Here is a 12,275-nt window from a genome sequence, read left to right as displayed (position 1 = left end):
CCGCTCCGCCCGCAGCCTGGGCCGGGCGGCGGCCGCGAGCGCGCGCGGCCCCGCTCCGCGCCCCCCGCACGTCACGCGCGCCCCCGCGCGCCGAGCAGGCGCAGCCGCCGCCGCCCCCACAGACCCCCCCGCGCCCCCGGCGGCGTGAGGGGACCGCGGGGACACCCCGCGCCCGGCCCTAAAGACACCGCGGGCAGCTGGGGAATAACACACGAGACATGTAAATAGCTCGGCCAACAGTTCCAGTGCTGCGGGTCTCTGACCAGCCTCAAAACGCGACCTGCCCGGTTAAACGTGACAAGTAAATACAAAGTTGAACCGGTTTTTTAATGTGTAAAAGTAGTTGAGATGCAGACATCAACCTTCTCATAACGAGCGTAGCATGTTTTAGGTACTTGTGCACTACTCTTTGTCCCAAGGTTGAGAGCCCGCTGTACAAATCTGAGCAAAGCAGGACTCGGGCAGCGCTTGGTGCTTGCTCCGTGTCTTCTGCTCCTCAGGGGAGCCCAGAGCCAGGGCTGTGTTTCCCAGTAAAGCCTGAAGGCAGAAGGGGATTCCGGAGAAAGTGCCCAAAGCGCTCAGACGCTGAGAGGGTGTTGCTCGGAGCCACCCGAGGGAGGGCAGGGTCCAGGCTGGGGGTTTGGGGCCAGAGCACGGGGCTCCGGGGGCTGGGCCGGCACAGGGGACCCGAGGTGGGCACCCTGACACGGGGCACCCCCAGTGACCCCACTGGCCACAGAGGGACTGCTGGGGCCGGTTCAGCCTCCTCGGGCCAAGAGAGACATGGAGCTTCTCTAATTCTCAAAAGATTCATCCTCCTGACTTTCACCTCCTCAGCAGAGAACTTTGATACAAATTACCCTTCTCCCCCTCTTTTTGTTTTGTTTTGTTTTGTTTTAGAGAGTAAAGCCGCATAACACACCAAAGTAAATTTAGCAGGAAGGACATTCCAGTCATTTTGTCTAACTCCAGCAAGAGACAGACATTATTATGACAAAATTATTTCAAACTGCCCAATGCAATTAAAGAATGAAGTGGAAAACACTTGGAAAAGGTAATGACAAAACTGAACACTGGGGGAAGCTGTGAGAGAGACAAGTCTAGCTAGCTCTGCTCTTGCCAGCACCACGGGTATTGACAGCACTGCCTTTATCAGTTCCTCCTACTTCTTTTCCCAGCAGTGGTGGAATGTGAATTGAACACTCACATTCTGTGGTCACTCTGAGGCTGGTACAACAGAGCTGCATTGAGGTCAACAAACACCACAGTTTGTCAGATTGTGGCACCACCCAAGACTGAGAAGTGACAGAAAAAGAGATTCACTGACACAACTCTCTCACACGTTTGGATCTGAATTTCTGCAGTCAGAATGGTTTAAACTGATAGTCTGGGCTCTAAACAGATGTGCTAACACTGTTTCTGTGTGCTTCTGAAGATAAGAGAGGGAACCAGACTAACTTATTTGCAGCAGTAGAAGTAAACCCAGTGAAACGTGCCTACTTTGCGTTTTTGTTACATTAGGGGAACACCAAATACCAAAAAAAAACCCTTTCTAAAATCCTTACGATTCTGGTTTTGTCAAATAGTTTCACATATTACTTAAGGAAAATCATTTAACATAAATCACAATATAATATGCTTCAGACTTTTTGGTAAATGGGAAATAAATCCCAGTCTTCAATCTTTTTAATTTGTTACTTAGTGGCAAGGTAGCAGCAATTTTCCATAGCTTAATTTATTTTCCTCATTTACAAAAAAAGTTACAAAGCATGCCAAGGCAGTTTTAAAGGTAAACCATTCCAGCTGTTGGGTTCAATACAGAAGGAAGACAAAGTGAAAAAGACAAGGGGCAAGGGAATGGGTCTGTAGGCATTTGATAAATTTTGGGACAGAGAGCCAAGTCCTTGTCTGTGTTTGTACCACACTGCCAGGGCCAGACTCTTGTGCACTGCAGTATCAGGGATTCACACAAAGCTGTCACCAATTACACAGTAAATAAATCATTTTAATGTCATGTCATATCAGGTTTTCTTTTACAGTTATCCCCTATGCCTTCCCTTTGCAGTAACTTAGTGCTCTCCAAGAATGATGGCAATTTCCTCTGTGTCCCACCAGGGTCTTGCACCTGGATTGTCCAGTGACCATGCAGCATTCAAAGACATTTCTGATATAGGAAGTACTTGTTCTTAATATCTCTGTAAAGAGATTAGAATTAAATCAGTAGCATGACACACACCCCCCAGTATGCTTGCTATTAAAATAATCTGTAATCAAACTACATTTTTATATATTTTTCTTCTTAGTATGTGCTGCCTCTGAGTGTGCACTCACTAAGAGCTTTGGAAGATGATTTTCATGCAAATAACTGAAAGCATTACCACTGTGTGCACACAAACTGAGACAGCTTTGGAAATATTTAAAAACATTTCAGCAGGGTCTGTAATGTTCCTGAAGAAAACACCTGCACAATGAAAGGTGGCTGTTGGCTTTCTGTTAGCTCACATCTTTACTTAGTGACAAACACTATCAATTTAGTGATGATTTGTGTTCAGTACAGGGATGGATGATATAATTAATATGCAGAATATGTAATTAATATGCAGAGGGATGTACTTGATATGTACCCGGTACTGTCTCGCCTCTGGATAAACTGGATAAGGCAAATCCTTCCTGGGGTAGTCAAACTCATCCTGCTGGGCTCGGGACTGAGGGAAATAATCTGATGCTGGATCTGCTGTCCTTAGAGGCTGAGCATAAATGGGACTATGCAAAAGAGAAAAAGATTATTAAAACCTTATAATATACTGCAAATTGCACAAAGGTTAGTTTGAACTGAAATGCAAAAATATTAAAGCTTACTACTGTATGCACTGAGGCAATAACATCTAAAAGGTCTTTTAAGTTCATTTTACTGTCACACCCTCATCCTGCAAACAGAGAAGACCGAATTTATAGAAGCAACGTTCTCTTACAGTTTTTATTTTCTTTTCACAACAAACAATGCCACGTACCTAGTTTTCTGTATTCCTACAATTATTTTCAAAATGTTTTAAATTCACCTTCAACAATTTCAACATTTATATAGAAAAAAACCAGACCTCCTTGAGGGACTGAAACATCAGCAAGCTCCAGCCTGTCTCTGCAGCAGAACCCTGCTACGTGTGAGGAGACTTGTGCTCTCACTGAGCTGCACCCTGGCAAACAAGTTCTCTGCAGAAGTTGCAGTAAGAGCTGCAGCAGTTGGCTGTGTGCTGAGGGGGATTCAAGTGAGGAAGCACAAGCAGGGAACTGTTTCTAAACAGTAATATAATGAATGCCTCTGGGATTAGAGGAAAACCAGAGAAGCCTCTGGATAAAGCAGTATTTTAGGATTTGTGTGTGAATAATCCGGTCAAAAGCTTTGCCATTTACTGGACCTTTGTTGCTTGCCGTGCCACTGGCAAAGTTGCAAAGTCATTCTGAGTCTCCAAACCAGGGTATAAAGTGAGAATGAGCACAAATGACAAAACATAGCAGCATACCTGTAATTCTGCCTTTCATTTGGAATTGAGGCATCATTAAAATCTTGTCTTTTCAGTACAACTTTTGGAATTTGTCCAACCCAGGCATCCTGTGTGTAGGGGATTTACACAGAGCAGATATGACAACAGAGCAAAATGACAGCAAATTGGAATAACCAGCTCTGCAGCTCTAACAATATATTAGAAGGTATAAACCAGTTTCTTACTTGTCTGGGCTACAATTTTCAGTCTGGGGTGTGAGAACGCCGTAAGTCCTGCAGCCCTGACCCAAAAAGATTCCTTTTACAAAGGGTTTTCTTCCCTACCAAACTGCGCGATTGGGTCTGATTCACACCTTGGGAACAACAGCATCGGCAGGACTAAATTCCAAATTAGTTAAAAATTGAACAGCACCATCTCCTGGTAAAGGCAGGCTCAGATCTGCTGCATTGCCGAGCTATTGATACTCTACAGATGGTTTTAGCAGGAAATAATGTAGCAGACTAGATTATTTTCTCCCTTTACTCAGACAGCCTTCAATGTCTCCTTCTCACACACTGTGTGTTCCTTAATATGTAAAATAATCCTTTGAAGTACCAAATGAGGAAATGAACACACACACAACCAGATATTCCCTTTCAGTGATTCTTTGTACTTTGTATTGGTTTTAGATGGTATTTATCCATCTTTTCTCTTGATACCCACTAGTTGAAGCCATGGTCTTTACTACATCTTGCCTAATGGAGAAAACTGGCACAGCATAGCATGATCTCTTTTTAAAGCTGATCTTCTAATTGGCCAAAAATTGACATATTTTAACACTCTGTAAAAACAATCCCTAGTTCTTTGTTTTCTCCTATGCAAATTAGTTTCACTTAATGCTTGATGACGAGTTTCACCTTCTCACATGCATTCAGCTGATCTTGGAAATCAAAGGAGACTTTAAACTCAAATTCCCTTTTTTTTTTTTTTTTTTTTTCTTTTTTCTCTTCCCATCCCATAGTGCTGAATCACCGAGGCCTGGGGGCTGTGCTGTGCCCCCCTCTGCCATCTCTTACCCCAGCTGGCTGAGGGTGCCTGTGCCCCAGGCTGGCAGCTGTGTCAGCACTGAATGCAGGGTTCTGCTGTGCTCCACTGGATGGAGGCTTTGGCTGCTTCCTGCGGGGGGAACAATGGGAATTCAGAGCATTAAAAATGGTGAGGGTCTTGACAGATGTTTTGTGCGCTGCAGATTGGTTCAACAGCCATGTCAGAGCTTTAGATGTCCTGTGGCAATGGCTGTACAAGAGCTGGGTATTATTACAGTTTTTCTATGTCAGAGCAAGTACCAGTGACACACTACTGGGGCTCAGTGACAGAAGAAAAACCCCATACTATCTGTGTACCTGGGAGAGGTGTCATGGGAAAGAAATGTTGAAAGCAAAAAGCAGCTCAAATTGCCAATATCTGAGACCCAAGAGTGGGAGGAATGGTGTTTAAACTCCAAGCCTCTTGTCAATGGTTATCAGTCTTTTTTTTTTTTTTTTTTTTTTTTTTTTTTAAAAAACCTGTGTCTAAAAAGCCAGTCCTTAAGAGCAAATAAAGCAGAAACAGACATTTGGTAGTATTAAATTTAAGTAGTAAATGTACTTATCAATCTTTAAAGCTTGCCTGCTGAGCCCTAAAGAAAAGCAATGACTTACGGTGCAGTGGTAAAATGCTGAGTAAGTGCTGAATGCTCAGGTAAGATGCTTTGAGTTAGTTTTAAATTGTATAAATAGTATTTTGGCAGTATGGCAACCTTATGCTTTTAAACTTCCAGAGGTTAAAAATCAGCCAGAATACCAGACTCCTTTTGCTGTACTTCCATTTTGAGTACAAAACTCCTTATAAGTGCACCCAGAGTCACTTACCTAACTTTTTGCATTTTCAAGCAGTAGACAGCGGAAAATATTACAACCACTATGATAACCAGTGCCACTCCAGGAAGAGTTGCCACTAATATGAAATCCAGAGTGCTCCAAAGATGGTTACATTTGGGGCCCATGTACCAGTACTCCTGCCAACCCACTCTGTAGTAATTACATCTGCAAATAAAAAATATTCACCTTTAGCAACAGCATTTTAATTCAAAAGTAAGCAATACAAAAAAAAAGTATAATATTTTGCTATGTAATTATTTATTATTCAACACTGCAGGGGCCAAGAGATTCACAGTTTTCCTGTTTGTTTAAAGGTGTTTTTTTATCTTAGTTACGCCCATCTGTTTTCAGATTTGACACAAAAGCAGTTTGCCAGGCTCTGAGTAACTAAGTCCAAGTTGGTATTTCAGGAGTCCAAGATAAGAAGCTTTGCTGGGAACAGGGTGCAGCACCCAAGTTGTGGCCTGGCTCAGGTCAAAGGTGTCTTTGTCAGCTGTCAGCATGGCAAAGCTGCTGAGTGGAAGTGAAACCCCACACTTCTGGCTGTCATTATGGCACTTATTTTTTAAAAGGGAAAAAACCACCCAACTACATAATGGAGAGCAGAACATTAAGTTTTTGTTTTGTTTTGTTTTTTAACTCAGAAGACAATTCGTTCAACCTGAGGAAAAAAAATGAACTTGCAATTGCACAGCTAATTCAGTTCTCAAATAAATAGCCAAGAGAACAGAGAGCATATAAAATTTAAGGATTACAGTGATTGCCTACATTAAGAAGCTCACACATATTTTTAAAAAGAAAATGCTATGCCCAGATCCCAGATTTGATGCTTTGTACCAGAGTTATACACTTATGCAGATTGTGAATGAAGATCAACATTTATTTTCATGGATCACTTTGCAGGGTCTAAATTTAGTTCATTATTTAGAATATATTTGACATTTACATGGTGCATATTTAAACAAACAAAGCAAGCCCACACACTACCTGCAAAAAGGTTCTCCATTTTTACACCAACAAGGAATAGTTTTAGGACAGAATTCGTCTGTATTATTCAGACAGTTCTCAAAGTCTGGAACTCCAGTGCAGCTGGCTGTGAATTAAAACAAGTATTTAATGCAGTTATACAGTAGCATACTGTCAGTGGGGTATGTTGCTAATTACACCAGAAATTTAAGCTTCATATGTACTCTGTAGATGATACTAAATCATACTTTCCAGTAACTCGTCCCTTGAAAACTTTGAAGCTGTTTGAGAATTTAAAATTTACCTGCCTAAATTACTTTACCTTGAATGTGTACCTATCTTCCAAGTTTTATGGCTTGTGCTGTTTTGATTTTTATCTCACAATTTTAAGTGTGGTTGTGTCTGAATTACACTACAGATCATCTCTGGAGTGTTAGCAAAGACTAAAAGTATTGAGATTGATTAGCTTCCCACCTTCCAGTTATAATCCAAATTAGAACCTTTTTGTGTGTTTTACAATGGGATTATTCCTTGGTTTAGCCTGCAAAAGGATCTGGTTTGCATTAGTGTTGGTTCTCCTCTATCTCTTCTGCTGTGTAAACACCGGGCTGTAAATTATGTTCCAGAATCTGAATGTTTACAGTATTTCACAGGTATTTGGCTGGCTAAAAATAACTCCCTCAGCAGCCTGAATCAGCCATCAAATGCCAGCTCGTTTGGCACTCCCACCCTACACCCTTCGCTACCTGTTCCTCTCCTGCTCAACCAGGCACCAACCTGAACACACAACAAGCCCCCAAACTGCCGACAGAGCCAAATATAATTGTGCACAGCTGTTCCCAGGGAGAGGATCCACGTTTGGAATGAAGCCATAGTCAGAATGGGCCGACATCTCTGAGCAGACCCTTCCCAGCACAGCAGGCAACAGCTGGAGCAGCTTTAATGTCATTGCCATGGTAAGAGGGAGTTTCCACCAGGAACAAACCCCTGGTTGATGCGTTATTAGCCAGAGGAACTGTGCTGGGAACAGTCTGCACTGCAAAAAAAGATGGGAGCCTCTTTCCTTTCTACTGTCCAAGTCCATCTAATCCAACATTTGCTGCTTATCAGAGATAAATCCAAATGATTACAGTGACCAAGGCTTGTACCAATCCATTTACATAACACTGCATGCTTTCCTCTCAAGAGGGCATCAGCACTAAAACATTTTCCAATAAAACCTGCCTACAGGTCATGTGTTACGGCTGTAAAGTCCAGAACAATGAAAAATCCCAGGCAGCATTTGGCATGGTTCCTGTAGGAGATAAGCAATGTTTTTAGCTACCTCTCTGATCAGTAACACAATTACAATTATTTTAGCAATGATACAAAAAACACTAAGGCAGCAGAAAACCACCAGTTGTGATTCTGCTAGGAGAGGGAGTATGTGCCCTTTCATATTAATGCTCTAATATTCCATGTGATAAAGGACCTCACTGCTGAGCCCTTCAAAAATGCTGTGGTCTACATAAATGCCAAGTTAGCCTTCAAGTGGTAAGGGGTTTTTTTGTTGTTGTTTTTTTTTTTTTTTTTTTTTTTTTTTTTTTTTTTTTTTTGTTGTTGTTGTTGTTTTTTTTTTTTTGCAAATGAAAGTTTAGACTAGCATAAAAAAATTCCTCAGATCACAACCCAAAACTCTTATTAGAAAAATAGTAACTGCAGCTGGTTTACACTACTATCAGCTTAGGGATACCAAATTACAAGTAACTGGTAGCTACCCAGTACAGAACAGTGATGATAAAATAAATAAATATATCAATAAAATATGTGGGAAATTTTCCCATAAAATAATTGCAGGCCAATACTAGTCTGTTCTAACAGAACCTGAGACAATGCCATTGCTTAGGTTCTCACTTAAAATAACTTTTCTATCAATGCATTCTGGTTGTCATGCTCTTAATTATTGATGATTTTTTCCCTGCTAGTAACAAAAAAAATTCTAAGAACACTTGCTATAAAAAAGTGTATGATTTTTTAAAGCCATATACTAAGTGGTTTCTTTTCCCCCACAGAAAAAGAACCAAACCATTCAGGTCATTTAAAAATACCTTTCTGAAATTCAGAGACTGACTCAAAATGATCCTAACCCACCAGGATACTGAGTATCAGGTGAAAATCACATGGTTGTAACCTCTTCCCTGTGATGCCAAACACAGGACAGCAGCTGTCGCACCAAGGTTTTCACATTTGCATTGTTTTGCTGTTATTTAAGATAAACCCAGCCTCAAACCTAAGGAGAATTCCCAAGCAGCAATCCCCCAGAGGGACTGCAGTGCCCCCCCAGCAGTCCCCAGTGGAGTGGACACGGCACGTCCCTGCTCTGACAAGCCACAAGGCAGAATTCCAGAAGATCTTACGTTGCGAAGCGTCACTCAGCAAGGGGCTGCCCAGGACCAGGACACACAGCAGAACTTCCAGAAAGGACATCCTAAGGGCAACAGGGGAAAAAGACCTTTTCTTCCAGACTTTGTCAGCAGCAGAACGAACTTTCCTTTCTGCTGCTGTGGATTGTGGATTTTGAGCTTGCTTTACAGCATCCCTCTCTATAAAGAATTACTAATTAACTTTAAACTGATACAACTTCCGGATAACTTACCCAGTGTATTTTCCTTTATGAAACCAGGTAGTTCCATAAAAATGTCTCATTAATCTTGCTATTTCTGAATTTTTGAGATCAGATGTGAGGTATTCATTTAATGACCTAAATTTCAACACACTAAGGTATCTGTCAGGAGCACTTCTCTCTTCTCCTTTTAGGCTTATGTTACCTTTTACAGATAACAAACTTGGATTGTATTCGCAATTTCCTAGAACAGACATTGTTTTTAAAGGATGGTCCTGAAGCCATCTAAGAGGGATGAGCTGGGAAGGAGGGAATCCCATAACTGGATTAATTCCCATTAAGTTTTGTTGACTAATTTTTCATTTTTTTGAGAATAGAAAATACTCATCTGGCAAGGATGAGTGATGACAGAAATTCACACCTTAGCACCTGTGCTCCTTTACTATTTTAAATAGTCTTTAAAAATTCTCAACATTTACTGCACAAGATCCTGACTCTGTGGTCATCCCAAACACTTCCCAAGTTACACCCAAACTTTGTGGAGTTTAACTGCATTAAAACTGAAGTTAACACATGCATTGTTCTTAGCACTGTGCTTTCAAAACTAATGCTTAACTGATAAAATCCCAACATGGATTTCCTAATTTGACAGGAGCTAGCTGCTTATGTAAACATGCCAACCACAGTTACATTAACAGCAAAAGGTAAACTTTAAACTTTGCTTTTCAAAGGATAAATAATGATCTCTAAAAATCAATGCCTAGCAAATTCTTGAAAGAATACTGCTTTGGCTAAAGCCCAACAGCACTTAATATTACAGCAGTAGATAAGAGATTCTCAGTCCTGCCAGAAGATTGCTTTACAACAGACTAGACCAAAGAAATTAATATGTACCTCAGTGAAAGAAATTGCATGATCCTTCTTCAGATGCAAGGCAGAAGTGTGAAGCAATAATTCCTGCAGATGCTCCATTCTTCTGGCTGACAGGGAATTCCCCTCTGGCTCCAGCTCCCAGCTGCTCACTGGGAACCTCAGATTGGCTGATAAAAAACTACCCTTACCTAGGGCTGTCAGATTTCAATCAAGCATGCAGAAATGCACTTGGCAGTTTTTCCTTGGGTGAGATGTTTTAATGAGGCAGATTCCAAACCCCAAACTCCTGACTTGGAGACATCACTGCCATTCACTGGATGCAGCGGGTTTGGACCTGGCCTCAGGAAGGGCTGCAGAGGCTGAGTTGGTTTGTGTTCTCAGTGCCCACTTGGGTATCAGCAAATAAACCCAGTGCCAGCAGACCGGAACAGTGGAGAGCTTTGTATTCCACAGCACACCCATTTCCTCCACTTATTGTCTGGGTTTCCGGAACTCAGCAGAGTCAAGTGCCAAGTTATACATTCTATAATGACATCCAGGCTAATTTAATTTCTTCAGTGAGCGACATGTAAATAAACCAAAGTTATTGACCAAAATTAATGGTGAAAGATGGAATTGCTCATGATCTTTAATCTTAATTCATTTCAGATCTGGTTCAAGATGGCTGTGGAGACCAGTATCCCCTTCTGCAGAATTGCAGGGGTCCTGATGGTAAAAAACCAAGCACAAGCTACAGATTCCCCAAACCTTGTTATCAGGACTGCTACAAATAAAGCCCAGAAAAGGTTACCAAGGCTTGAAACCATGACAGGTTCAGCTTACACCTATTCCCTGGTCACAACAATGGAATTTCTTTCAGTTGTTGCAGCAAAATCCATCTCCTGTGTGTGTAAACAAAAGGACAAAGGACTAACTGCACCTTGACCAAGGGTGTTTGCCCATAGTGAACCCAGGATTTCACTGGGGTTCGTTCTCTGGCTCTGGTCCACAACAAAAGCACATCAGGGGCAGGAAGAAAGATACAGTGACTTCTAGAATGGCTTCAATTACAGCCTTTCTTGGCTGCAGCTTGCCATCAGCACATAGATGAGCTTGGCTTCTGCGAATCCTGCACTTTAAAATAAAAACCACACAAAATCCAGTGCCTACTGATTGTGCTTTTTAAAACGTATTGGCTTCATAGGACTTCACTTTCTTTTCGGATTTAAAATACATTTTCAGGATTTCACTGAAATATTCCAAACTTTCGCTACAAGATAACAACACTGCTGCACTCCAGTACCTTTCCAGTATTTCTCAGGCTGTTCAATAATCACAGTGGCAGTCTGCCATTAAAACAGCCGCATTACTCATTCACACAATTTTCCTCCTTTCGAGTAATTCACTCTTTAGGTTACACCTTGGATTACATAATTTATTACCCTTGCTTGGCACATTACTTTATCTGGAAGTAATGTGCCAAGCAAAGTCACACTGAGATAAACACATTTACCTGCTTCCGTCTTGAACAATGTCACTCCTCCAGCATGGATAAAACCTTTGGTTTTTCCAAATTCTGAACTACACCATTCTTTAGAAGAAAATACCAAGAGAAGAAAATGGAAGCACTTCTCAAAATTCAGGCCACTAAGCATTGATCTGTCCTGTTGCTTCAGTGATTTCTTCCAGGAGTGTTTCAGTACTTCAGGTGTGAAATTTCCCCCCCCTGCAACATTAATAAACCAAGTGTGACTTACTCATTAGAAATAAACTCTTTAAAAATACTTGAAAGGGAAGGAACTGACAATTTTCCTACAGATGAAAACAACCAAAATTAAAACTTACTTTTAAATAGGAAGTATTTCATCACCCTTTATTTTCAGGTGCTTCAAAGTGATATGACAAAATAAAGTCTCACAATCAGTTTTATGTAAGTAAAATATTAATATCAACAAGTTACAAATCTCTCCATATTGAATACAATCAACCATAAATAAAAAACATGCATTAAATTAAAGCTATTTCTGTATTATAAAATACCATGTAACCCCATTCTTTAAGACATTGATTTTTTCACAAATATATAACTTATATAAAAATTACAATACACATTCTTACTTCTATGATGTTACTGTATTATTGCATTGTGAAATAAACTTAAGTGACTCATAAGGATACATTTGAGAGGCATTTCAAAGTGTTTCACTATAAATCAATAAAACCATGTCTCAAAATAAAACTTTTCTCATGTTTTATGCTCATTTTTCACTGTAACAGATTTGTCTATTGGGTCTGAAATTTTCAAGAGCCCAAGTCAGGCACACGGTTACCCAGGATTCACAACATGGCACCATGTAGATCTGAATTTGCTTTTTTAAAGCCATTGCATAGCACCTTTATTAGAAATTACTAATACAGACATATGGCTACAACTCCTTGCAGTCAGCTGTGAAG

At 40.8% G+C, this 12,275-nt stretch overlaps 1 protein-coding gene across 3 annotated transcripts; it reads right to left on the bottom strand.

Moving 5' to 3' along the window:
- Positions 1-1,623: 1,623 nt before the first annotated feature.
- On the bottom strand, positions 1,624-11,730 carry LOC310922956 (uncharacterized protein). 3 transcript variants are annotated; one of them, XM_083883982.1, is made up of 9 exons: positions 11,335-11,400; positions 9,864-10,009; positions 8,764-8,834; positions 6,389-6,494; positions 5,393-5,566; positions 4,559-4,658; positions 3,522-3,610; positions 2,625-2,763; positions 1,625-2,195 (listed from the first exon to the last, which is right to left on the bottom strand). In XM_083883982.1, exons 2-9 carry the CDS (start codon positions 9,881-9,883, stop codon positions 2,187-2,189), a joined length of 708 nt encoding a protein of 235 aa, XP_083740108.1. In that variant the 5' UTR covers positions 9,884-10,009; positions 11,335-11,400; the 3' UTR covers positions 1,625-2,186. The 3 variants fall into 3 exon arrangements, with proteins under 3 accessions (XP_083740106.1, XP_083740108.1, XP_083740107.1); XM_083883980.1 differs by lacking the exons at positions 8,764-8,834; positions 9,864-10,009 and adding an exon at positions 11,667-11,730 and having other exon boundaries at positions 1,624-2,195; positions 11,335-11,547; XM_083883981.1 differs by having other exon boundaries at positions 9,864-11,452.
- Between the last annotated feature and the right edge of the window lie 545 nt (positions 11,731-12,275).

Source organism: Zosterops lateralis (assembly GCF_965231275.1).
Source record: "Zosterops lateralis genome assembly, chromosome: Z".
NCBI lineage: Eukaryota > Metazoa > Chordata > Aves > Passeriformes > Zosteropidae > Zosterops > Zosterops lateralis.
This window is presented reverse-complemented; position numbering and strand designations above follow the sequence as displayed.